This window comes from Alosa alosa, chromosome 18 (assembly GCF_017589495.1).
Source record: "Alosa alosa isolate M-15738 ecotype Scorff River chromosome 18, AALO_Geno_1.1, whole genome shotgun sequence".
NCBI classification, from domain to species: domain Eukaryota; kingdom Metazoa; phylum Chordata; class Actinopteri; order Clupeiformes; family Clupeidae; genus Alosa; species Alosa alosa.
Genome location: NC_063206.1, coordinates 9,483,398 through 9,511,157, shown reverse-complemented (window position 1 = coordinate 9,511,157; position 27,760 = coordinate 9,483,398). Strand labels below are relative to the sequence as shown.

Genomic DNA, 27,760 nt, shown 5'->3' with positions numbered 1-27,760 from the left:
TGGGTAAAAGTCTCAAAAGTATTTATTGTCAGATAATATGTTACATTTAAAGTTCAGTCTTTTTTTCTAGCAGCACTATAAAGTACACAGAAATATTCAAAGGCAGTTACAGTAGTCAGGATTCCCCCCTTCATGGCATTAATGACTGAAAACTAAACTAAACAAACAAACAAAAATAAAACATCTATTTGGTTTGCCACAATCGTATCAACCACCACTGCCAAACTGTTTGTTTTAAAAAGGTGAATCACACATTTATTGTCTACATTCTGAAATCTAAAACAAATGAACTACACACCATTTCAATAACTTATTTAAAGCATAATGCAATATCATAAGAAAATATGTGTGAAATGTTGGGACACAAATGAACACAGGTACAAAAGGCCAAGGGCTCTCTGCCCAACACAGCCTCTGCACATAGCATCATTTCGCCATGCTCGGACGAGACTGACCATTTAACAAAGGTGGCTACAATTTTAGGATATCTGCATTTTGAATTTCTCCATGTGGCGGCCTGAAAATAGAGGCGAAAAACTGATGAACTCATGATATGGCTGAAGTGAAGTCACGTCCTTTATGGTAAAGTCCTCGGTCTATAATGGGATATGAAGACCAATGTTATCCATCCTCAAGGCGAAGGAAAGATGCACTGTACAAACATGTGCAAAAGGGGAATAGTTCTGTTCTTGAGTCATTGGAGACTGTGTTCCCCACATGTATTCTGGGGGTTGATTTCAAGTTATGTGGTTTAGTGACTAAACCAGATAAGTGGCAGACCTCCTGATAGAGGAGCCCTATGGATTCACTCTCCTTGGAAAACAATGCCACAGTGCTCATCTTTGAAGAGGGTTTACTAGTCACTCTGGCTTTACTAGCCAGATCACAACACACTTCAGACACCACCCAAGAAAATTGATATTCTTATTGTACTAAATTTTGGCACGCGGAGGCAGAATATAGCACTGGAATTAGGCAAAGTGAGAGGACTTGGCACTTAAACATGCTCTCAGAATGTGTCAAAGACTTGATTGGCAACATGTAGATCAAGAGAATATAAGTAATATACTTTTGCACGATGGCTGCCGCTGAGGTGCCAGAAACCATCAGTAAATGAGGAGTCAATTGTTGTGGTCTATCTCCTTTCACAAGGAGACATCAAAATGCAGGCATTCTTGTGGGTGTAGAGAACTAACACCAATATTCTTCTTTTTTCACATGCAGAATGGATTAAAAGATGGAGAGAAGCACATCCTAACCCACAAAGCTCATGTGCTGTCTTCACGGTCAATAACTTGATTCCTACTTGTAAAACACAAACCTTCTGCACTTGTATAAATATGCTACAATTTCATGGACAAGCTCTTAAATATTATCTTGACCACACACAGAGGCACAAACCAAGCACACACACTCGTATACACACACACACAAACTGGGAAACTTGAAGCTCAGCCTTAAATATCTGGGAGCGCATATCTGTCCAAGTGCATCTCATCTGCACAGTACATACAGGTGTTTTGGTGCAACTGATCTAGGTCTGTTTCATTAACTTCCGCCTCTGTTATTGGTAAATTAGCTACGGTCTTGGTGGAGCTTGGAAATGCTCAGGAATTAATACAATGCATGCTTACTGTTTTCAACTTCTTTAAAAGCAACCCCTCAATCCACTGCCAGTTCCCATGTATCCCAGCTGTCCTGCCACCTTCCAACAGCACTTTCAACTCACACAACAACTACCCTCAAAGGATAAGCGATGTTATACTGCTAACATTCAGAATGATCAGCTTTTTAACGCATGGAGTTGACTGCTGGTACACCAGCAATCGTATGAGATCGTAAGAGCCTCACTCAATAACTTCATGCAAAAGCTGATCTCTCTCTAGTCGTCAGTCGACACACAGCCATCTAATCTCGTTAATATAAAGAGGATTTCCTTCTTCCAGGCAATTGTTAAGAATCTGTTGGAAAAAAGACTACTGTAGTTATTATTAATGTATTACCAACAAAGTCAAATAATAAACTTTCCAAGTTCCAATGGTACTAGTTGTCTGCATATTGCAGTACTTTAATACATACTTATACAGTATCGATTGTTATAAATAACTAAATTATTTCATTTAGCAAAGGCATGCTGAATAGAAAATATAACTTTCAATCAAAATGTTTTCTTAAGTAATAATTTGACGGTATCTACAAAGGCATTTACTTTTTCATGGCATTTTAAATTAATAAATATCATTCAATTAAATGCCATACCAAAAAGTGTATCTTGACATAGAAGGATAAGATATATTTATGTACAAAGTGATATCAAGATGAGGTGTATACCTGTGAGGTTCAAACAAACCATGAGTGTTCCACTAGTCTCTCTGGTCTCTCACCTAGTCTCACACAGTCACTCACATGGAAAGTTTGATAGAAACATGAAAATATTCCATATTTCTTTGTCACCCACTTGTGTATTCGTCTATTGTGTCATTTGTTAGTACAGGAATACGTTACTTATAGTAATGGAGCTTTGATTACTTAGTTTTCCGAAGACCTTTCAAGGGGGAAAAAAAACTCTTTTGCGTCATAATCTCTCGCAACACTATCAATATGCTTTTCTCTGTGTCTCTTCAATGAAATCATCACCCTTTGAGAAAAAAAAGGCTTTTTGGCAGAGCTCCTACAGGGGGAGTCTTCATGCAGCCAGAAGAGATTTCAATCACATGTCTGGCCACTCGACTCAGTCCAGCTGTTTAGCAGCTTATGTGCCTAACTAGACTGTATTTCACAAGTAAACCAAGATCAACCATATAGTCATATATCTAGTTTAATATGCCAGCTAGCCAAAGTTTCTGATTTACTTTCACTTGTGTCAATCTTTTGTTTTGTAAAAAATATCATGCTTTCTGATGTCCTGTGATTTAACACAGAAGCATTTTTATTTAAAATTATTGTCACTAAAACTACCTCACACAAACTGAGCTTGAAGTTTTCTGATCTCAAGTCAACCCTCAACTAAAGTCCAAAGAAATTTCTGCCATCTCAACTTGCCAGCCTATCTCACAGTAACGCAATTACAAAAATAGCAATTATTCATGGAGGTAAAACTAAGCAATTGAACTGTGTTTGCCATGCCTTTAATGTGTTTGCCTTTAAAGCTATTCTCTGTTGTGGTATTTGCAAATAAATCAAGTGGCTTCCTGTAGGCGCGATACTTGGGACAGTGAGAATAACCAACCAGAGGTAGTTTTGTACTGTCACTTCAACATGTCCTTTCAAGTGGCGCGAGGAACATATGAGGATGGGAACAGATGCCCTTCTTGAAAGTACAGCATTTAAGAGTGGTCCTTTATAGGGTATTACAGTGCATTAGACTGACATACATGAGATCTTACGCCTGCTGTGAGCAACACACCTGCCAAAGCCACTGAAGAAACTGCACCAAATGCCAAGTAAACAGCTCACCTTTCCTGAAGAGAATGTTACAATACTGTCCCACTAACAGACTTTGGATAGACCCAGAAACACACTAGAGACATGTTGTCCAGGGACACTGAGAAGCAGGATTTACCAGTACCATAAAATAAGGGCAGTGGCATCAATCCATACAAGAGGTCTTTCTCTCTTTTGCTCTTTTACATTTTTGTTTCTTGGGTCAAAAAAAAATGTGGATGAATGTGCTGCAAATCAAATGTCTAATAAAAGCTGAACTACACCAATGGTCAATGTTCACTACAGCTCAGCATTCATTCCATGGGTGTCACCCACAGGTTCATCAAACGGCTGTCTTACAAGCCAAAATAACGAAACACTTCAGACAACACATATTTATTTAAATCTGATTTTTTTTTCATCACGAAGGCATATACTATTTTCTCTCTATATATATTATTTGTTATATGTATAAAGAAACAAAATAAGAAAAAATGTTTTTTTTTTTTTTTTTTTGCTGAACAAGATTGAAGAATATCAGCAAAGGGCAATGTAAACCTTGTTCCATCCAAATATTGTTGAAAAGGTCTCACACAAATACTCTATTCAATCCTTTTCAACTGTTAACTTATTTGCATAGGCAAAATGAGATTAGCCCTTTTACAGTGTATTTCCTGAATTCTTTATGTCTAAAAATGTATTTCAGCTGAATATACAATTGACAAACAAAACAGAAACAAAAACAACAATATCAACAACAACAATGAAAAAAATCAGCTACTCTTCATTGACCCTCAGTACATAATATATTTCTTCTGTGCACATTTCAATTACAGTGTTAGGCTTCAAGTAGTTCAAAATAGAATAAAAATTGTACATCGACCACTGGATGTGAAATAAGTTAATGAACATGAGAGAGGTAGTGAAACCTAATAAGACTGTTCAAAGAGAGAGACAACTCAGATAAGGCCAATGCTCCTCTGGTCATGCAGGATATGATATTTCAGTTCAAGGTCTTACTCTTGGTTGGTTTGAAAAGGAGGATGGGGGTGGGGTAGGGAACCCTACCTAACCATTGTGGAGCTTCACTCTCAATACAGAAAAATCTAAAATGAAATAAAATCGTCATAAAAATAAAAATAAAACAAAATAAATTGGTGATCCATAAAACATGATGTGGTGTGACTTTAAAGTTGCCCCATGAAATATTTGTCTAGAAAAAAAACAGGGTCTTGTGAAAAGAGAAAGAACAACCTCTCCACCAGAAGTGAAAGTAAGATGGTTGATGCTTCCCAGGTCTGGCAGAGAAACAGCACATGCATGGAGAAACGGACGGCACATCTACCCCTCAACTTCACTCAAACCTTCAGGAAAATCAGGATGGAACATTCCGGCAAAAGAAGGCTCCTCTGAATCTGCCACATGGCTCCAAAGTAACTGGCTTCACCTGCCTCTACAGACTGATTGCCCATCATGTGAACACACTGCTCAATGACACCATGAAGCTGTCTGGTCTACGCTTACAAACCTAAAAACCAAACAGATTGACAAAATCTATGTATTCATTGTTTTTGTCTCCAGCAAATCATTTGTTACTGTTAAGTGCTGCAGACAGAGCTACATATGTTGTAAGAGTTTTTACGAATATGACGCATGCATTTCCATTTATGTGCATTACGCGACCAATGCCCATGGGCCGGAGTCCGTACTACATTATGAATGACAATATAATGCAAAAAGCTACAGTACATTTTATAGATTCATTTTAAAAGCATGAAATCTATAATAGAATCCAGTTGCACTTAAGTAACCATCAAAGCTATTTAAAAAACATGATTACAATTCACTGGCTCACTGGCAACTTGCTCTTGGCACATGAATCTTTTAAGGTGAGTGAGTCGGTTTCTCATCTTCGACAAGGACTGGTGCATGCTCAAGTGGTCTGATTGCACCAATACAATTCGAACAAGCCCAAAGCTGAGGTGCTGTGACATCGCACTCTGGAAAAAAAAATCCTCTTCTTCACAAAGAGCACGCATGCACTTGGTTGCAATAAAAGCAACTTCAAGTCGTTCTTCTCTAAACCCATTAATCGCCTCCAAGCCCTCGAGGTGTGAGGACTTAACGCTCCCGTTACCTGCATGTCAGGTGTGACCAGAGTCTCAGCAATCACTATCAAATCACGATTCATAGTTGAATGTGTTCCACAGTCAAGCTAAGAACCACAGAAAGAGCATGCAGAGTGGAGTGGTGCAGTAGCCCTGTCCTAGACTGCACTCTGCACAACAAAACAGTAAAGAAGTTACTTCCAAGGACAGGAAGCAAAAAACTCATCTCGTTTGCTTTTCCACTATGCCTCTTACAGTGGTAGATTCTGTAGGCGGTAATACAGTCTCCACATTACTCTAAACGTGGAGAATTAGACTGGCAAACTCAGAAAGAAACAACTGTATTTCTCTCTTTCTGTTACAGTGGTTACAAAAGCGTCTTGGCATTTGCAATGCAACAACCTAGAGCAAACCTTCAGAGTCAAAACAATCTTAAAAGTTGAAACCCGAAACATGATCTGACCTTATGATCGGATTCATTTCGTTTCTCTCTCTCTCTCTCTCTCTCTCTCTCTCTCTCTCTCTGTTCTGAGCCACTCCCTATAAACAACTGAAAGATATTCCTTGAACAGTTCACATTCTCACCAATGCAATACCCACAGTACGCGGACAGCTTTACAGTGCTAAAGAAAACAAGGGCTGTACAGCTACCTCCTAAAACAAGGCATCAGGATCTCTCCTCTTTAAATTATATGCTAAAACACACATACAGTATGCACATGAAAAAAGAAAACATTGTTTGTATGCTAAGAAACAATTCTCTAATGCTCAAGTCATTTGACAAATAGATGGTGGAATTTTATTTTCAACGTTAAAAAAAGGCTCCCCTTATTTGCAACTCTGGCTAGAATGACATCTCCCGATCAGCACCAGTGCACCTCACACTCTCTCTTTCATGCCGTCTTCCTTTACAGCCTGGGAGGGACAGGACGGATGTGCACAACAAACTCGAGTTTGTTGCCAACTTCAGCAGCTATTTTCTCTGCCCTTTTTTTTAAAAAAAGATAGGCATTGTGATTTTTGCAGTGGTTAATAACGTCGGTGATTCAGTTTAGCTGCCCGGCGGCCTCAATGCTAGCCCTTGCTGTTGTTGATTTGTTTGTTGTTGTTTGCTGTTTCATTTATCTTCCCAACTTCACGCAACTCTGCCAGAGACCGAAAAGTGACGCAGTCGCAATGTTTTTCACTTTCTCCTCAATCCTCTCAAAAATGACAATTGGCAATAAAAACTAAGTTCCCATCCATGTACCTCAAGAACCTGGCAGGGCCTGTCGCCACGAAAACAAATGAAAACATCCTCTCAAAAACCCCTACCCTCCACCCCTTCAACGTCAAGTTAGAATACATTTTTTTTTTATTTCATGCAAAAAGGGTGCTTTTTTTTTCAACTTGATCTGTGTGGTCAAGCTCCACATCCCAACCAAAAAGATCACTGCCGTTAAAATCTGCCTTAACTTATGAGACATCATGAAAGTGTTAGAAGAAAGAGAAATGAAGAAGGATACAACAGAATGAGGGTGCAGAGTAAGTAAGACAAAGTCAAGGGAGACAGATAGAGCCAGGGAAGGAGGAAGAGAGAAAAAGAGAAAGAAAGAGATAGACAAGAGAAAGAGAAAGAGAAAGAGAGATTTCCTCAGAAAGTACAGTACAGGAAGCGAGTGTCTATCTGTCGTTTATCGTTTGTTTCATCTCGTCTCTCAACGTCACAGTTGCCTGAGGAGCTCCATTGGGCACTTGAGCAGGAACTGAGCGCTAGTGAGTCGCAAAAAGGATTGCTTAGCTTAAAAACGTCACACCCCATTGTGGCACCTTGTGTTTGCGTTGGGTTCATTTTTGTTTCTGTTTGTGTCGTATTCATAAAAAGTTACGGTGACGGGCTGCGCCCGGTGTGGCGAGGGACGGAGGTCCTTTTTAGGTGTCCAGACAGGAGCCTCTCTTGCTCTCGAGAAGGTCCCGGTAAACGGAGGAGTTGAGGAAGCGGGGGTAGGAGTCGCGGTGCATCAGCGTGTAGATTTGCAGCTGGGCCTCCTCGTACATCAGCTGGCTGGGCTCGGACAGGCTCACGTTGATGCCCTCTCTCACGCGAGAGTCCAGACTGACCTGCAACGGGAAACCAAATCCTGCCTCAAGGTGTGGAGGTCAAAAGTCAAAAGTCAAAGGTCAAAAGCCAAACGACTACAAGGTTTTATGGAGCATGTTTGAGAGATGGAATTATCATCAATTACAGCCAACAGAAGCTCACAGAGATACAAATAAGATTATTAAATAAGACTTACTAATACGATTCTCTCACTTTACAGATGCCTTGTGGTGAAAATCATGTTCTTAACCTTGCTAACATGTATGATGTCTGCTATGTTGTACATGACATATCATGAGCGAAATAAGCAGTCTATGTCATTGTCATGTCAGGATTTCTTCTTTGGATCTACCATCGACCAACCACAGCCTCAGTAGGCAAATTCAAACTGCAGTCCTTTATGACAGTCATAAGGGTACTGAACCAATCCTGACTACCTGGGGGTGGGACAATTCTTCGTAAATATGACGCCAAGCTAGCTAAATTGTAAGCTGTAGCAGCCAGTCGCAGGTGAACAGTGTGTGGACAGGGGGAGGGGCCAGATAGATCCCAATTTCCAAAATGAGAAAAAAGGTATAATGTTAAATTCAAGCCATTTTAAGGCCATGAGGGTATTTTTGAATGTACACTTAGGAACAGAGAAAAGATTTAGGGGTGTAATAAACTAATGTAGCCATAATTCTAAGGACATTTGCATATGTTGCACATAACATCTTCACACCCATGTTTAAGGTACTGACACCTACAAAAGAGAGGACCTGGACCATCCCAATAAGAGGTGTGTGAGTAATGTACTTTTTAAGACACTCAGGGCCAGATGTACGTACATTTGCGAACGTAGCGTTATCAGCCTCATGGACAAACCGTAGATTGCGAAAGCTGTCAGACCCAAGTTTCCGTCGTATTTATCAATCATTCAACCCTTAGTGTAAACTGCGCCTTTTTCTGCCTTTCTCCGCCCATAAACGCAATTTACGAACGTCCACAACTGAATGCCAGTGCCTACATACAAGCGCAGTTGAATGAAGTTAACTGATGAAAACATTAAAAAGAATCAAACGTTTAGCGTCATGAAATAATACCATACATGATAAGATGTCAACAAGCAGGAGATAATGAAGATCGGTAGTTCTACTCAAACTACTTGTGCCGCGTGGGCTATGGAAGATTGGTCAAATCTAGCAAGTAGGAAAGTTTAAAATGAATAACGGAAAGTGAAAGTAAGACATTCGAAGACCAACGAAAAGTTAATGTTGCTTTTGATAGTACAAAGACTTACAAAACTGGTGCTCTAAATAGCGATTCTGTTGTCTTTGAAAGGTTCTCTTTATTGCGCGTTGAACTGCAATTTGGATTAACACCTGCTTTTACAAGGCCCGAAGTATTTAGGCGCAGAATAGACGTCGCTTTCAGGAGCAGTCTTTGTTCATACCGCTGGAATACATAAGTAGGCTCTTTTTACTCTTCCCCTCCCATCTTTTTACGCTAAACTCCCACTTTCCCCTGGATCCTTCCATAAATGCATATGATTGACATTGACAAGCGCAATCTGCCAGTTTCCCTCGTCAGGCAGTTTATTTTTTACATCATTGGCGCCTGTTTGTACATACCTCACAATGATTTTACACGACGCTATAAAACAAATACGCCTGAAGTGGGCGCAAAAGCGTTAGTACATCTGGCCCTCACTATATTCCCTTGTACAAATAAAAATGTTTGTTTAAAATACCTTAAATCTTTATTAAAGACTCACTATAAGGTGTTATGGTTGTGTGTTATGCTATCATGTACAATCTGCGATGAATATGGTAACTTATGTCCAACTATTTCAACACAAGTAAAATGTTTGCACTCACTTAAATTCAATTCCACACTCTTGGAAAAGAACTTGAGAGAACAACAGCGTTCTCACTGACCAGTGGTTTACTTTAATGTCTGAAATTATATTGGCGGATTAAAGCAAATTAATTACTAGATGGAGTGGCAACAGATGCAAAGACATTAAGCAGCAGTGAATAAGTTCAGATGCAATTGATTGTGGCGTAGAAAAGAAAACCCTTTCTGTAATTAATATGGGAGACATTGGAGGGCTGTTTGTGATTAGACCATACTTGATGTCTATTGCTTCACACATGGATGAGAAAAACACTAATGCAACAAACAATAACACCAACAAACAATGCAATCTATTCATCATCTTATGTTAGAGTTGGCAAAACAACATGGCCATTATGCATGTAATATACCATCCAATAGTCAGTCAATAACTGATAGGCATCAACCGATGCTGCAGGTTTTAAAGTTAGAGTTTAGATCTTTGGCTCATATTCATATCCAGAATGATGGTGTCCTTGGAAAGGTAACTGTACTAATTAGTACAATAGCATATTATTGCTAGTTGTTTATGAGTGTTAAGCAGTATGTTGGTCAGATGTTTTTTTTGTTAAACCTTTGATTTTAGTGAACTAAAAGCACCCTTACCTTAGCAGGACCCTATCCTACGAAATGAATGACATAATAGGCGATGACCACTTAATTAAAATCGCATATGCAGAAAGCACAACAGAGCAGCTCACCCTTCAAGGCGAAACTGACAGAAAACACCTTGCCAATCTGACAAATGCAAACAGGCCAACACTCATTTTATGCTTAAGAGTATGGGAGAAGACAAAAAAGCCGATGCTCTACCTCTTTTGGTGAAAGAATGGAGACGTAGTCCTCGTAGATGATCCTGGCTTTCTCCTCGATGGCTGTGGGGTTGGTCTCCTTCTTGAGCTCCTCGCAGGCGAGCCAGAACAGCAGGTTCTCCTCACTGTACTCGGAGCGCAGGAATTCCCGGAAAATGTCCCGGCCTTCCGTGGAGCGCATCATCTGCTCGAAGCTGCGTGCCCAGGAGACCACCTCGTCCAGTGTGGGGTGTCTGGCAGGAGGGAGGGTGGGGAGGGGTGGGGCAGAGGGGTGAGTGACCAAACAAACAACAAATCAAGATGGAGCGCACTCTGTTGGTCTGAAGCAGCCCATTAGGCCCTAGTGCCCCGTAATGATTGATCAGATTGAAATCAGCACACATGGCGAGCGGAGCCATAACCCATAATGGATTAAGTCTCCATGAAGACGATGAAAAGTGTGCTTTCAGTGGACTGAGAGAGTGAGAGAGGGCCTAGAGAGAACCAAATGGCATCGCCATGTGACGTGACCTTAGAAATCCTCAGAGGGAACAGCTGTTCAAAACAAACAGCTAAAAGTGTGGAAGAGGTGAGTGAAAAAAAATCATGCTCTAATTGGCTAATACAGGGAGTTAGAGTGCATGTACAAAACACACACACACACACACACACACACACACACACACACACAAACACACACAGTGACATACACACCACACACACACAAGCAAACCACACACACACACACACACACACACACACACACACACACACACACACACACACACACACACACACACACACACACACACACACACACACACACACACACACCATAATTTAAAGCTGCAGTAGATAAGAGGGTCCACAACACACGGGTGACTTCCTTCCTTTTCCGTACATGCGGCATGTGATGCAGGAATGACAAGCCAAATAGGGGCTGATTCATGGCAGGAGACACTGAAGGACTGTTAACCCCGTCGCACTGACATCTCCGTGCGCCCCTAATGCCATTTGCCAGCAGCCAATCAGGTGGCCATAAACATGCATTAGAGGGAGAGGAAGGAAGCCCATAGTGGTGTTGCGGAACAGAGAAGGAGAGTCGTGCTTCCACACTGCTTCCTGTCTGCTGCAGCTTTCACCACTCCGAGATGCTAATTACAATCAAAATCACACCAAATGAATCACTCTGTCCTTTGCATAATCATTATGACACATACCACAGTGTTAGATTTCCATCCAAGGTGTCATGTTACGTATGTGGCGTTCCAAGTGAAAACCACCAGAGGATGTGTCAACAGAATCAACTGAAAATGTGATGTTAGTGATTGCAAGATGAGTCATTTTCTTTAAACAGACTTGACACAAAGAAGAACCACAGCCTTTCAGGAGTAAACAGCAGCTGACTTTTACGCATCAAATAAGACATTTTCACATCTGCCACTAAAAGTGAGTTGAAAAAGGTCTGGTGACTTACTGTTCCTCGGTGGTTTCTATGCTGTCCATTTTTGTGCAGGTCGGCCGTTCAGGGCGTTCCACTCTGTCTGCATTCCTGCAGGAGTAGAGAGGAGGAATATGGGATTTTAGAAGTTTTACACCATCTTACTGTACGTACACACCGCCGCCGACTTGAGCTTCCAAAGATTCAGGAAGTCATTTATTTTCAATGGAAGCCGGCTTCTCTTAGCTGCCAGAAGCGGCAAATCTGTCGGCGTCGCGTTTCGGGCGTCTTGAGCGACAAGCAGAAAGTTGAAAGTCAGTCAACTTTATGGTAATGAGCTATGATGCGGTTCAGCGACCAACGACCAGCAACCAATCGAATAGAATAAAGTAGTAAGATAGAACATAATCGAACGTAAAATGCTGTCACGTCATAGCGGCCAAAGCGCCCAAAGCTTGCCTGTACTTTTTTGACAAGCGTCCTTGACAGGGGCGACCAGAGCTTCTTTGGAAGCTCAAGTCGGCGGCGGTGTGTACGTACAGTTACACATCCAGACAACTCTTTTAGATGTTCCTTCTTGCTTTGAAGAGCTTCTGTAATCTGTGAGAAGCACAATACCACACCGGGACCAAAACAAACCCTATAATAGGCTGCAGGTACAGTACAACCTCCTTGTGCTAGCAACGAGGCTAATGTAAAGGCGAGCTATTGTCTAATAGCTGTACAACTCTGTATAGATTAGCGCATATTGCAACTCCATGTCTCTACCATATAGTCCCTATATATAGTCCCTAGGGATATAAACAAAGACAAAAAATAGGGTTCCTTTTCTCCATCACAATTCCCATACATTTAAAGTGATGGTTCGGAGTAATTTCACCCTAGGGTCCTTTGCACCATGACTTTGAGCCAAACACCCTCCTAGAAGCTGTTTTCCCTTGGTCGAACATTGGTCGAGTAGCTATCAGGCAAATACAGAAACGAATGGCTTGTGCAGGCGCTTATAGAACCAATAGACTATCTCGTAAATTACCCCACTAATAATGCCCTGAATGGTACGAAACTTCTACAGTAGTACAAATATGTTCTGTATTCATAAAACGAGGCATTGAGGGAAGTTTGTAAGTACAACAGGAGTTTTCTGGGAGGGTGTTTGGCTCGAGGTCATGGTGCAAAGGACCCTAGGGTGAAATTACTCCGAACCATCACTTTAAAGTAGGACTGGGCAATTTACTGTAAATGTAGTTGAAACCGACATTACAACCTGTCATCAACTTAATCTTGCTAATGTCAATAAATCTGTTAATCAGTGTGTGCAATCATACTCTGTGGTGTTCCGTCTCATGCCTCTGCCCCAGTCCACTCAAAGGAGAGCTGGTGGCTCGATGATAAACTGGTTGGCAGTACTTTGTCAGAGAAATATGAGGGCATGAGTACAAATAAACGTTCATTAATCGTAATCAAAGTAAAACTTTAAATAATTGTGATATGAATTTGAAGTCATATTGCCCAGCTCCAATTTTGAAACATCCCTTGCTTTGCAGGAACCTCTGCAGCACAATCTGATACATCTAAAACAGTCAGAATTTGCTTAGGAGGAGCAGCTTGAGAGTTGAAACTATGGACATTGATACATTTACAGCTCGATGGCTTAGTAAAAATAGAAAATCTATATCCTGAGAACAGTAGAAAATATCCTGAGAACAGTAAAAAAAACTCCCACAATGCAGTGCACCAAGAGCACAGTCAGGAAAAGTACAAGCCATGATTTCGAAGAGAGCAACAGCAAAAATGTGAATCAAAAAGGCAATCACAAAGACAAAAACAAACAAAAACACGAAAGGCCTGAAACAGTCCCGGGTGTCTATTTTCTGCCCGTTACGGTGATGTTTTAGCTTCCCCCACTGTCTCTCAATCAAAGTCTTCATTGTGCCAACATAATTGGGTGCACTAGCCACAGGGCTTTCACATGCAAGGGAAGATGCTAAATATATACCGTGGTCGACACAGCTGTTTGGCATGTGATGCCGAGATGGAAATAGCTGTTCACAGACAAGATAATGGCACCACAAAGAGGCAGGGGTGGGGGGTGTGAGGGGCAGAGGGGTGTTCTGTTCATGTGGGCCTCACAAACAGTGGCTTGTCCACCTCCCTCAATGTTTTCTTTATTTCATACAGTATTTATATTTATAAAAGTGCTATAAATAGTTGTGCTGATCTCTGCAAGGGCACCCTCAATCTTGCCTTGTTTGGTCGGCTCTGCCGCAGAACCTGGACATGGGAATTTTCAAGCCAGTCAGTGATCAGTTTATGCTGGAGCGCGTTCAGTTTGGGGGACACATAGTTGTGCATTTTTGGCACTGAGGAGAATGAAGTAGCAGAACCAAACATCTCATAGATCCAGCGTGTTTATTCACACGCTACGTTCAATGTTGCACTCACGGAAATGGATGCAAATGGTAATGTACCCATGCACACAGATACTGTATACAGCATACAATATAGACGCACACACACACACACACACACACACACACACACACACACACACACACACACACACACACACACACACACACACACACACACACACACAGTAGGCAAATACAGATTCAACATTGGAGACCACATACGGGTGCCTCTGATCCCCAGATTTTTCCCCAGTTTTTCATGCAAACATCTTGATGATTCGATCATCAATAACAAGCCATTTTCCATGTAATGAGAGGAGGAGGCAGACAACAGGGCGTAGCAAGCGCCTAAAGGCAGGACACCACCCTTCCATTCTTAGAATCAATCTGCCTATTCTCCCTGAAGAATGGTTTGACTGCCGAGAGCTCCAGGGTGCTACTAGGAAAGTTGCAGGGGAAGCATTCCAGGAAGGATGCCTCACAGAAAGACTACAATGTCAGACAAATTAGCCTCATTCACTCCAGTGGACGCAAACAAACCTCCCTCCATCTTGGCGACGTCAACAGACAGACCTTGGGCTGTTTAAAGCAGGTATACCATTTAGGCATCACAGCCCCAGCACTGCCTTACATATTTCAGGGCACGTCCCCCAGAACATGATGCACTCAAAACAAATAGTGCCTCTCATAATGAATTCATTGTCCTTTTCTTTAAATTTTTTGTCAATGCGCTTACCCTAAAAAAACACCTTTATTTAACATGAAATTTCTCTGCGTCATAGGTGCCTTAGTCACATCATTTCATTTTTCTACGTGCTCTCAGCAATATGTATATTCACGTATCATAATGTTGCATTGTCCTGTCTAAATTACATATTTCACAATTATGTTTTATGGCATATTGTATATATCCCACAATATACCCTACAGTTCCACAGTTTGGAAAGATAAGTGTATAAGCGTGGTGCTTGAGTGTGGTGGTGGTGGTGCTTACCAAAGGCATTTGCAGCAACCGCACCAGCACAGGCAGCAGGTGTTGGGCCTGGGGGGGCCGGGAGCCTGGGGGGGTCCTTCGATGTGTGGCTGCTGCCGTTTTCTCATCTCACTTCCACTTACACTGCGCGGCTGTGGTGGAGAAGAGAGGAGGATGGAGGGAGGAAGGGAAGGAGTGAGGGATGGAAATAGATGGATGAAGAGAAACAGACAGAGAAAGTGAGAAGTTTGAATTAGAAACTGACTGTGGACAGAATCTGTGCACAACATCTGTACAAACAAGACAAAAGAGTTTCACCCAGACATTTTTAATCAAATCTAACACTTACAGGAGACCTACAAACAGACTAGCAGGGAACAACAAAAGACAAATATCTAAACAGATAAAAAGGCAAAGTAAGATATCTAAAAATCACAGACAGACAGAAATCTGGAGACAGATCCTGGAACAGTCCAAGAGACAGAAAGCTCATATAGAGAGGATGAAGGCAGCACAGAGGAGGGGATATACTCGCCTGTGGCTACATCACACTGTCACACAAGCGCTCAGATCACTTCCCATTTTTATCTTGTATGGAAAGTGACAAAAAAAAAACGTCAGAAGCGGATGAAAAGCGCTCAAGATTAGAAGAGCAAGGCTCACATGCAAATGACTGCAGCCATTGGAACATGATTCCACAGCCTGATGTAAGCAGGCGAGGCGGCAATCATATCTGTAACTTAAACTGGGTGACCAGGGTCACACAAAATCTCCATAAATAGCATTTACACTTAAGTAGTACCCCTCTAAAAGTCAAAATTGCTGACCAAAATTGAACACGTGGGAGAAAGGATACCATGCACAGGATTTGAGTCATTCCAAAACACAATAGTTCAATAGTTTCCCATTAAGAGAGTCATTAGAGGTGCCCTGGGTACACCACTCCTGCTACATGACAGGAAGTAATGCCACGTGACACAAAAGGAAGTGATGTGACGCAGTCGCAGGCTAGCAGGTCTTGCTGGAGTGGTCTGAACACAGACTCCACCGTCTCTGAGCCAAAGCCCTGTGCTGCTACGAGACAGACAGGAGATCGCTCATAGAGGGGAAGGGGAGGGTGTGAACAGAGAGAAACACCATAGATAGTCAGGAGACAAAGAGAGGGAGAGCACAAGAGAGAATTTACGCAGGTTATTCACACCAGTGACATTCTGCAACATTATCAGACAAACGTGTCCTTAACAACTGACCCTATGAGAGGAAGAAAGAGCGAGAGACTATGACTCATACATAGTGAAACATGAAGCTGTTCTTGCTTATTCGGTAAAGAACAGACGCATTGGAAAAGGAGCTCTAAAGGCTCTCTTCCATCCCTGGGTCAGTGCTGAGTACCACAGAGAAAATCAAAGGTAATAATCGAGGAGATACATTTGTCCCTGGATGGTCTTCACTGCATGTTAGGTCTGTCACCATCGGAATAGGATCTAGTCAGCACCTTTTTTATGCCAACACTATGTTTTCTTGCAAGGCCATCTCTACTAAATAGTACCTAGTAGACGTATATAATTCCACTGAAAGCAAAACAAGAAAAATACACTTAAAATAAAATATTCTTTTGCGTTACAAATAAAATACCTCATGAAATAGACATGCCTACAGAGCTGAATTTGAATGTTTCTACCCCTTTGCTAACTACAGACAGCATACGACCATGAGAGACATGACTTCCTCCAAAAGCAGAAAGAGCAGCTGCCATTGGCCCGGATCTGGCCTGAATGTGGTGCGAGTCCGGCATTTACTGTATCTGTCCCAACACTCCATCTCCCTGAGAACAGACAGAGAGGCGTGCGGCGTGGAGAGCAGCGATGACACATTCCAGACTACATGAGGAGTGTCAGACTAAGCGTGAGGGGACCAAATGGCGGAGAAGTGTGTGTGTACTGTTGAAGACAGGACACTGTTATTTCCAGCTTTCTCTTTCTCTCTCTGTCTCTTCCATGCCCCCCCCCCCCCCCCCCTCAGCTCAGCCACTTCCCTCTGAGGGCCATTCTCAGTTGAGCATTTGGTTTTGTCACGTCTGTCCAAAACAACATGGAAATAGTGCAAGTCTGCTGTGACGCATAGTTGAAGAGGGTTTCTTGTGGGATGACAGGTGCCGTCTCAGTGAGAATGAAATCTGTGTTATGGAGACACTGTTGTAGTAAGGGAGAACGCTATCAACAACATTATGTAGCCAATCATTCATGCTTTTGGATATTTCTGAGTAAAATTTGTAATGACTCTAAGACTGTTCTGGTTGAGCTGCCAAACTGCTACATTGTGCTTTAATTGATATGGCAGATTAACATTAGTTCATGAGATTCATTTCTTTCCTGTTTTGATATTGTTTTGACAGCATGTCACAACACATAAACACTCCATGACTATGCAGCTCTTGTCATAACTGCTTTCAAATTAGTAGCACAGCTACAGTATATAGCCTGTCTTATGAGTGAGCATCTAGGTTATTTTAAGCAACTTCCAGCTCAATTTCATGACATGATTGACAGATTGGCAAATCCTTGCTGGTTCACACTGGTTTGGGGGCAGTCAGAGTAGACAGCTGACAGGAAATCAAGAAGTGTGGAAGAGATACATCTTCGTCTATGTTTGAGGCTAGCCAGAGCCATCCCTGTTATCAGAAAGTTGGAAAAACACTGCCCTTATGTAATGACGTACATGATGTACAAATCGGTCAACATAGACCAGAATGGACAACATAAATAGGCAGTAAACACAGGACAGAAATAAAGTTTAAATAGGAATTGGAAAAGGGAAAGAAAAACAGGAAGACAACCAAAAGACAGAAGTATCAGGGAACACAACACTCTGTTGTGTGCCACAATAGTCTGATCACACAGCCAGCGCTCACTCATGTCTGTGTCAAGAAGGGTTTGGATTTGTTCATCTGTGATACAGAGATACAACCATTAACCAAAACAGCAGTACTGAACCCAGAGATTCGTTCAGGTCAGTTTAGTGTTTTTACATAGTTCCACACTACAGCCAGACCTACGTAGTTTGCCACCTTACTTGCACCACTGCATGCTCCTGCTGTTTAGTGACGCTATTAAAAGTATGACCCTGTAATGGTGAGTAGTGTACCTCTTGACCATCCCAGAACACAAACCACCAGCAATGGCTCATTTTGAGCATGTAATCTAGTATGCAACTAAAGACATTTACACTCAACTAAGTTTTAAAAACAAGTCAAATTCACCAAGGGAATGACAGGTTTGACATGTCTGAACACAGGAGAAACATGTGATCATTGTCTGTCACTGGTCATTCGCAAAACACTCACACTTGAGGAAAGGACGGGTATTGTGTGAATGGATGGCTATTATGATATGATCGGTGGCTATGATCATGGAATCATTCATCAACATAGAGGTCAGCAGGGTTATGGTTAAGACTGTCAAAATGAGGACCCAATCATGTTTCCGCACCACAAGTCCCCTCTGTGAGATATGAGACAATCTTAGCCACTGTTAGTTTTACCCCTTGAGGACGTGCCACAAAGTACTAAGTACCCAAACTACTCAAGGGATTCAATAGATCAACCTAAGGAGACTAGCCTAGAAATCCAGACGCACCCTAGCGGCAGCAAATTACATTTTCTAGTCTAGCAACTCTCCGTTGGCTTGTGAGCTCTAAAAATTAAACTTCTATCAGGCCAATCAAATCGTGTATAGAGTCGTTAGGCGGGCTTAACATAATGATTGATGGCAGAGTTGGAACGGTTTGGCTTTAATTCCTTGCTACTTGAAAACAAATAAGATATTGTTGCTGTTGGCGAACAGTGTGACACGAGTTAAGCTTTTATTAAGTTGGCAAAAGTTTGAACTAGCCAACTAGCTCCGCAGGTGGGAAACGCATGGGACTCATAGCTGTCCCATTATGCAGAGGGAATATGAAAGACAACCGATTATCCCGCCCCTCGGACTGAGCACTGCGAACGGTGAGTGCCCAGACCCTACATTTTAATGTGGGTCTGGCTCGTCAGGCTATAAGGAGACCTCAATACAGCCACAAAGAGAGTACCAATTTCATCAGAGAGGACACTCAGTGATTAGTGTAGCTCAAGAGATGTGACAGTGTGTTAGTAATGCTAAAGTCAATGTTTTGGGTAATATATGTGCTAAACTCCCAAAGCAAGTCATTTTTACAGAAGCATCTAGAAGTAAAATAAAGTCTGTGCCATTACAGCATCCTTGCACAGTACCCATGGTTCTCCTGTTACACAGCAAATACACAAACAGGGGATCTTGAAGCACTGTGAGCATGGCTTCCACCCCCTGGGAACACAAGTACAGCTCAATCTTAAGCAAAATGTTTGTGAAATGTCCCTAAATATACATGGCGGGCCTAGGTACAGCCCTATGCATCAGGGTTTTCTTCCCACACCCGGGGGTCTTCCCCAGAGACAAATTCTGCTCAAGCCATCACTATCAGCCTGGAAGCTTTTCCTGGACATTGCCTTTACATTCCAGAGTGAGACATATCTGTTTATGGTAAAGTTGTCTCTTTGCCAATCTGTGACTAGAAGAACTTTGTAATCATCAATTATAACAAATGCAAATGATCTCCACAACAAGAATCTCACTTAAATCAACTGGGAAGTACACAACAACAAAAAATTGTTGGAGCACTATCCTCACAGTCATATGAATAATTGCATGCTTATTTATAAAGCTTATCAAACAACTGTGTTAAGCCAGTGTAACAAGCAAAACTACAGAAAGCCAATACACTCATAGCACCAAACCATGAATAGAAGCAAGCAAATTGCTAAAAAATAAGACAAACACAAGCTGTATCTATTTGATGCACCACCTCCATTTGCATTGTTTATGTGTTTATTCTTTGTCCATTTACATGCTTGTATGCAATTTGGATCACCTCGGTGCAAATGTGCTGGGCACCGTCTTCTTTCCACTGATATTGTAGATAGTGCCAAAGTAGCAGTGACAGCATATGAATCGAGAAAAATTATATACCAGAGACCTGAATTTACCTAGAAGCAGAGCTGTGAGTGATGCTGAGCATATGAATACATGTATAGACCCTTTCAACAATAAAAACAAAAACAATGCTTGAACGTTCTATTTGGGCCCCAATCTACTTCCTCTGCATTAAGATAACATATGGAATGTTAAAACAGAAGTCTTGTGGGACCAACTATGATGCCGATAATGGAACTCTCTTGAAAGGGTCTATAACTGAAAACCAAATGATGGTTGATGGCATAAGCAAATACTGATTACTGCATCAGGTTGGTGGAAGTTTGCAAAACAAAATGCCATTTGGCTATCAAGCAACTGCAGGGCTTCCTGAAGTCACAGACCTGGCAGAGAAGCCACTCTCTCTCTCTCTCTCTCTCTCTCTCTACCCACAGACATGCAGTCACACACACACACACACACACTTTACCAAACTAAAATTCAAGCAGCAAAAGTTGTCCAAGAAAGCTTGTTTTTTACAGTACCCCTTTCACTCTAGTTATCACCAAACCAGATGAATATCTCCAAATAACTGATTTTTGTTTTTTGAAAATTGATTCATGTCATTGACAAACAAGTGATTTTGAAAAAGAATATTGAATGGTTAGAATGCATTTTTTGAAGTTAGAATACAAAGTCTAAACAAGTGTTTAAGCAAGCCTTCATGGCTACGCAACATTTACAGGGGTTTTAATACATTTTAGACTGTATTTGCAATTTCACCCCTCAAAAATGTCAGGTGGCTCTACCAAAAGTTTCTAAAAGAATCCCACTCTTCTTTTTTGGTAAGTATAGACCCTTTTAACAAGGTAAACAAAAACAATGCTTGAACATTCTATTTGGGTCCCAATCTACTTCCTCTGCATTAACCCTTAAAGGAGTACTGTTGAGAATTGAATGTTGAGAATTGAACGTTCTAAAGAATATCTGGGTTCATTGAATTCAACATAGAATTTTAGAACCTTCAATTGTTGCGGAACTTAGAACGTTCAAAAACCTACACCTTTAAGGGTTAAGATAACATATGGAATGTTAAAAAGGAAGTCTTGTGGGGCCAACTATGATGCTGATAATGGAACTCTCTTGAAAGGGTCCAGAGACCAAAGATTCTAGAACAGAGCTCCGCTGTAGAATCTTTGGTATAAACCCTTTCAAGAGAGTTCCATTATCAGCATCATAGTTGGCCCCACAAGGCTTCCGTTTTAACATTCCATATGTTATCTTAATGCAGAGGAAGTAGATTGGGAACGTTCAAGCATTGTTTTTGTTTTTATTGTTGAAAGGGTCAACCTATACCTGAGTGTCTACAGTGCTTAACATATTACTCTTTTGCAGTTGACCTTGGTATTAAAAGTAACTTATGAATACTTTATTGTAGAGGGCGGGTATTTTGGTTTTCCAACATTCAACTTTACATTTTAAAATGTATATTATTTAATAGAATAATTAGGTACAACACATTTTCAACTATTTGTTAACTGGAATCTACTATTTCTTGGTTTAACTTTTTTTTACCTGATTGCAAATAACTTTTTCTGAGTTTTACATTGGTTGTACCACCTGACATGTAAACCTGACAAGTCCAACTATGAAGAGAAAGTAGCTATTTTTTTTATCAATATTTGAGAGAGATTTACAAACGTTTTACTCATCAGTAAAGGTAACTTGGGCTCCTCTTGATGAGGCAATATCCTGTTTACTCTTTTCTCTCTTCAATTCAAAATAAACGTTCTATGAATGCGGTTGCACCGCCCCTGATATTTCAGATATACAAATTTCCAGACAAAAGTTTTGAAATTTTCCAAACAATTTCAGAGCTATTAGTAAACTTTGTTTAATACTTTTCAGATAGTGTCAATTTGCTCGGACGGTTGCGCCACCTAACATTTTGAGGGTTCATATATATAGCTTTTATGATAAACAGAAAATATGTTCAAATTATACAGGTTTTATAGAATAAAATTATGCTTAAATCATTTTAAACTATTTTAAACCAAAGTAATGATCTCGGACACCGAAATCTGCATGTCACGTCATTGACCCATGTCACAAAAATCCAGTCCTGATGATCATAGAGAATGTATCATCATTCAGAAATAATGAAGTGAAATAGACAGTTAATCAGCATTCTTTTAAGTCCACCAAACCATTCCATTCTGTTGTTTTTGTCAAGACTGATTATGTATCCCTAATGCATGGCTTGGCATCCACTTTGTCTTAGTGGCCTATGAGGTTTTACACTCATTTTTTGCATTTGAGCAAATTGAATCATTCCTCAATCATATGCAAACAATCAAGGTTTGAATGACAAATTTAGCAAACATTCCACAAATACCACGTCACTGGAACTGATATGATTGCACATGGTTTACACATAATGATAACTATTTAACCTATTAGCTTGTCATGACTTACACAAAAATAAATATGCCTATAAAGTAAAATAGTTGCCTAGTACTTGTAACACTAAACAGCAAACAATTGTGTATATTTTGCATTAATGTGCAAAAGCAATTTAGGAATGTCCAAAAGATGTTCAATTATAATGCATACATAGGACACGATTATATATAATTTTGCGATTTTTAAATCTAATCTAAGAAATGAACCAAAGCGGCTGAAAAAATGGTTGCATGGTGTTTAAGCACATTTTATAATAAAACCCAACCCTCCCCTAATGTACCCGATCACACAACAACAAAACCCCGATGATCCCAGAACCCGCTTCACACATTCCTCAAAATTATTCTGTTGCCTCCTCCACCAAACACATGAAAAGTGATCCTACCTGGACATGCATTGGAATGTTGTCCACCATTATAACTCTCCTCTTACTCAAGACTAATGCCATCAAGATTCCGTGGCCATTCCTGAACTGCCTATCTGCCACACTTCTGTCTGATACTGTAACTGGGAAGCCAGAGCAAATACGCAAAATATGCAAAAATGTCTGTGACCGCCAGTTAATAAGGGTTAGCCAGTGGAAAAACATGGACGCTAATGCAAAACCCAGTGAGGAACACCATTGTTCTAACTTACTAGACAGCGGGTACAGGTATGCAAATAGGACTCTCATTATATTCGTAAGAACCCGTAATAAACCAAAAGTTTTTCCAAAGCTGTTTTGCAAACACACCCCAGGCACAGCAGATGATGACATCATGTTGGTTGTCAATTTAATCTTTAACTTCATCTACAAAAAAGGCATCGATGTTTGGGAACATACAACCTAATGTTATGTACTGGGGAAGTCCATTTATTTGTATATAAATAGTCAATTTATTTGCAATTTATTTGACTATACGCTTTTTATTTGCCCAAACCACTGATGCGTCTAAGAAATGTGTCAGATCCAGTACCATTCTTGAGTGTATTTAACATACCCTGTTAAAGTTAACTAACCTCAACTAAAACATTTAATTACATTCCTGTCCCATTGCCACCCTTGTCATCTCCTGAGACCAAATGTTCAGACAAACTGGTGCAGCAGTGGCTGCTCTGAATTAACTGATGTAGGAACCCACAGGCAACCACCCCATGTTTTCACTATCTTACTGTATTTACACACAGAAGCCATGTACAGGGTTTCACACAACTTTTCGACACACAGTGTCATCAGAATTCAGGCAGTATTCAGACATCAAACTGAACTGGGTTTTTTTTTTTTGTGTGTTGTATTAACAACAGCGTAACAGCTTACAATGGAAGAGGAAATAGTATGTCACAAAATCTGCTTTAAAACAGAACAGAGAAGTTAGGAGCACTATACAGTGTCATGACCTAGAGATGCTAAACCTCTCTCTCTCTCCAGTACAGTATCAATGTGTGTGTCAATGTGTGTGTGTGTGTGTGTGTGTGTGTGTGTGTGTGTGTGTGTGTGTGTGTGTGTGTGTGTGTGTGTGTGTGTGTGTGTGTGTGTGTGTGTGTGTGTGTGTGTGTGTGTGTGTGTGTGTGTGTGTGTTATAGGCCTGATTTGGGAAGAATATTTAAATGTGATTTTTCTGACAAATATTGTGATTGCGATTTGATTTGCAGTATTGTTTTTGAAAGTCAACCTTCAGGTCAATATTCACTATGTAATACATCCTGTGACTAGGAAATAGTTGCTTGCTTACTCTTGTCTCATTGGGTAAGATCAGCAACTAGCCTTTTTTGTTGCTGTGCTGCTGCCTGTGGTGCTTTTTCATGTTGCTACATGTTTGTTGTGTTGTCTCAGAAGGTCGCAACTGCTTGACAATAGGTTTTGCATAGTACCTTTTGTATTTTTATCTTTCAGCGCTAGTGTGTTATGTTTTAGTAAGCTGTACATGGCTATGTGTAAACCTAGGCTATATTGTTGTCTGAGGTACTATACGTGGCGCAGATGCACACCGTAAAACCCATGTTTTTTTCCTCCAGTGTATGTTGAGGCATTAAAGATTTGCAGGTGTTTGAATTCAGCAATCATTGGGAAAGACCTACAGTAGAAAAGGGCCTTGTTATGTTGACATAGTGGCAACAATGTTGTCTGTAAAATAGCAGAGGCAAGTCCCTTAAACTTTGTGTAGCCTTTTGGTGGTGGTACCAACTTATATGGTCACCACTGAGGGCAAAACAGAGCCTCGGCCTAGTAAGTAGGAAATCTCTGTCTGACTATCTATTTTCTCTCTATCTACATCTCTCTCCCTCTCTCTCTCTCTTTATCTATCTCTCTCTGTACTTTATCATACACATTCCAGGGCAAGAGCAAGTGATGCATAGCACTAGTCACGGTCGGCTGCACAGCACGGGCCTCCTCTTACCATCATTCACAAAGAGCAGCTCTGAGGGGGATGTTACACAGGCAGACCAATGACTGTCGGACAAGCGAGGCTGGGGGGTGTGCGGGGGGGCCGGGTAACACTGTAGGCCTAAAGGCAAAATGTAACATGTTTGATTTCATCACATCTCCGCCACAACAGCAGGGTAAAGCAAGACCTCGGAATAAAGTGGCACTCACAGTCGTCAATCAGGCTTGCATCAGCGTGCACTATGCTGTGTTGTGCTGGCTATGAAATGATCTTATTGTGTGTTTTTTTGTTGTTGTTGTTGGAAATTATGTAAAAAATGTGCTGTATTTCAGTGGATGGTGCTCAAAAAGCTAATCACATGCAGTGATGACATACATGATGTGACCTGACTTGAAGAGGAACTACAAACAAGAAGTAATAAATAAATAAATTAAACATGCTCCAACAACATATGAGAGAGTGAAGCAGTCACACAGCATTATCCCATACGTCACGTGTGTGTGTATGTGCGTGTGTACTGTATGTCTATGTCTGACAGGGTTGGAGTGTAATGCTCAACTTACCATGCAAATTAGCGTGTGTCCTTGGTGATATCAGACTGGAAAATCATGGCGTTGAGGTGAGAGGTGGAGCTGGGGCACAGTGTAAAGAGGAAGAGTCCACTCTATTTTCTTGTTCACTCACTCTCACCATCACCTTCAGATGGTGTCAGCAAAAGGAAGGGGGGGGGGGGCAGTTATGATGAGGGGGGTGGATGGAGTGGAGGCTCAGGGGTTTGGTTCAGAAAGAGTGGCGGGCAGAGGTTGAAACACCACAGAGCTCCCCCACCACCACGCTGTCAGCCAGACTCAGGACCACGGCCAGGACTGGGACTGGGACCGGGTGTACCGTTAAGGGCTGAGGCCTTGCACAGGGGGCATCTGAAAGATCAGAGAGAACATCTGTAAGGCATTGGAAGATGATTGGAATGTCACCACCATGGATGAGGGGCTTACACCCTTCACTTTGGGATTTTGAGCTTTTGGAACCTTCTCACTGCTGATGTCACCACTGAGAGTTATTTTCCTCACTCTACCCAAACGCAAGAGTTGATTTTCCCTTCTTCCTTGAATTCATACATTTCACAACATCATTATTTCTTAATTGATTTTAAATATAGGCATATTTGATCATGCAAAAATATGTTTTATAATACCATTGTTCATCAATACAATCATGCAAATAGAATGGGCTGATTTAGAATTAAATCCTAATGACACCGTTGACAAAGACTGGCAAGAGGAAGCTCATTTCGCTCCCTATTCCGCTATGCCGTTCCCCACAATCTCCGTCAGAAATGATTCCATAAATAACCCTGATGCAGTTTAACTGTTAACGTCCAGTAATAACGCTCATTCTGGTCGAATCCAAATCGATGTATGTACAAACATGCCACATGCAATGTAAAAAAAAAAAGTTTCACATGTCAAAAGACGGGTGGTGTAGCGGTAAAGGCTGAATGTCTGCTACCGGTGAATTCTTCAGTGCTTGGCTTCTTGTCTTAGCCTACCTGTTATTGTAGCCTTGGATAGTCCAATTATTTTCATTAAATAGAAACGCAACCTTAAACCAGAGATGATTCTCTTTTCAGAGAAGTGAGGACGTCTATAGAGTGAAGAAAAATAATCAATGCCTTCCGTGGCCATATTCTGACTCAGAAGGGAAACAGTCGTTGCACGTTATAGGATACGGAATACACTGTCACAGTGTGTCGATTGTGATTATCTCAAAATGACCACAAAACCGTACATCGAGAAACAGGCAAAAACGCACATTGACAGACATGGCAGAATTTACCGTGGGCGTTTATTCAAACCTGACATGGAAAATGGTAGCCTTCAAAAAATATCAGATAATTGAAACCCTGGCATAATCATGGATATACGAAAAGAGATACAATGCAAACGAATAGCATCGCACTAGTGGCGGTAATTACAGCACCATATTAATATGACTGGTCTTTTTAGTTGTAGCTAACGACTGTCATCACCATACTGTTCGTATTCTCATCGCTGCCTGGGGTGTTTTGCGTTGGTCTCTCTTGCAGCTGTAAGATTCGAAGCATCTAAACTAAGTCATTGCAGGTAAGGCAATAGGCTATGAGTTCCCCGAAAGACCGTGTTACGGTGAAGCCAAATGCACTCCTTTAGTATTGTTCCACAACACTTAAAATAAGTGTCGAAATCAAACCCCCCACTTTTCTGTCCAATTTTATTCATTTTCTTCGCGACGAAAAAAAGGCAGTGGCTAGCTCGCTAGCAAGCTAGCGGGATATTTGAAATGCAATAAAGAATATTCATCCTCTTACCCTTTTATTCTGGGTGTCAGTCTTCTATAGTGGTGGCATTAAACGTGTCTGACGCTCATATTTTCGGTATCACACACTATATTTGCATGCTGCCGTGAAATGTCCATCGGTGGTGTTTTTCACCCATCCGCCCAACTTCAGCACCGAGCCAGTGGAGACGCACTGCGCATGCCTGCCAGAACTGTCAGCTCGCCGGCCGAAAGCTGCAGAAACAGTGCAAAGGATGGCAGCTTCTGGAGAACCTGTGAGATTAACTTTTTATTTAAAATAGCCATGCAGTAATGAGCATCTCATGAGCTTGTGTGTGTGTGTGTGTGTTTGAGAGGGAGGGAGGGGGAGAGAGAGAGAGAGATAAAGAGAGAGAATGATCTCGTCATTCTAGTCTACAGCTGTATAGACAGGTAGCTTAAATCTAATCTATTGACATGGTTGTATTCTAACAATTTTGCAATACCATAGGCCTAAACCTAGGCTAGACAATTATGTGAGTCCAGTAGGCC

The 27,760-nt window shown here is 41.2% G+C and overlaps 1 protein-coding gene across 2 annotated transcripts; it reads right to left on the bottom strand.

Annotated features, from left to right (window-relative positions):
* Positions 1 to 4: 4 nt before the first annotated feature.
* rgs17 (regulator of G protein signaling 17) lies at positions 5 to 27,400 on the bottom strand. Of its 2 annotated transcripts, XM_048269814.1 has the most exons (7): positions 27,261 to 27,400; positions 25,477 to 25,833; positions 24,926 to 25,033; positions 15,124 to 15,254; positions 11,755 to 11,829; positions 10,300 to 10,531; positions 5 to 7,631 (listed from the first exon to the last, which is right to left on the bottom strand). In XM_048269814.1, exons 3-7 carry the CDS (start codon positions 24,929 to 24,931, stop codon positions 7,443 to 7,445), a joined length of 633 nt encoding a protein of 210 aa, XP_048125771.1. In that variant the 5' UTR covers positions 24,932 to 25,033; positions 25,477 to 25,833; positions 27,261 to 27,400; the 3' UTR covers positions 5 to 7,442. The 2 variants fall into 2 exon arrangements, with proteins under 2 accessions (XP_048125771.1, XP_048125772.1); XM_048269815.1 differs by lacking the exon at positions 24,926 to 25,033.
* Between the last annotated feature and the right edge of the window lie 360 nt (positions 27,401 to 27,760).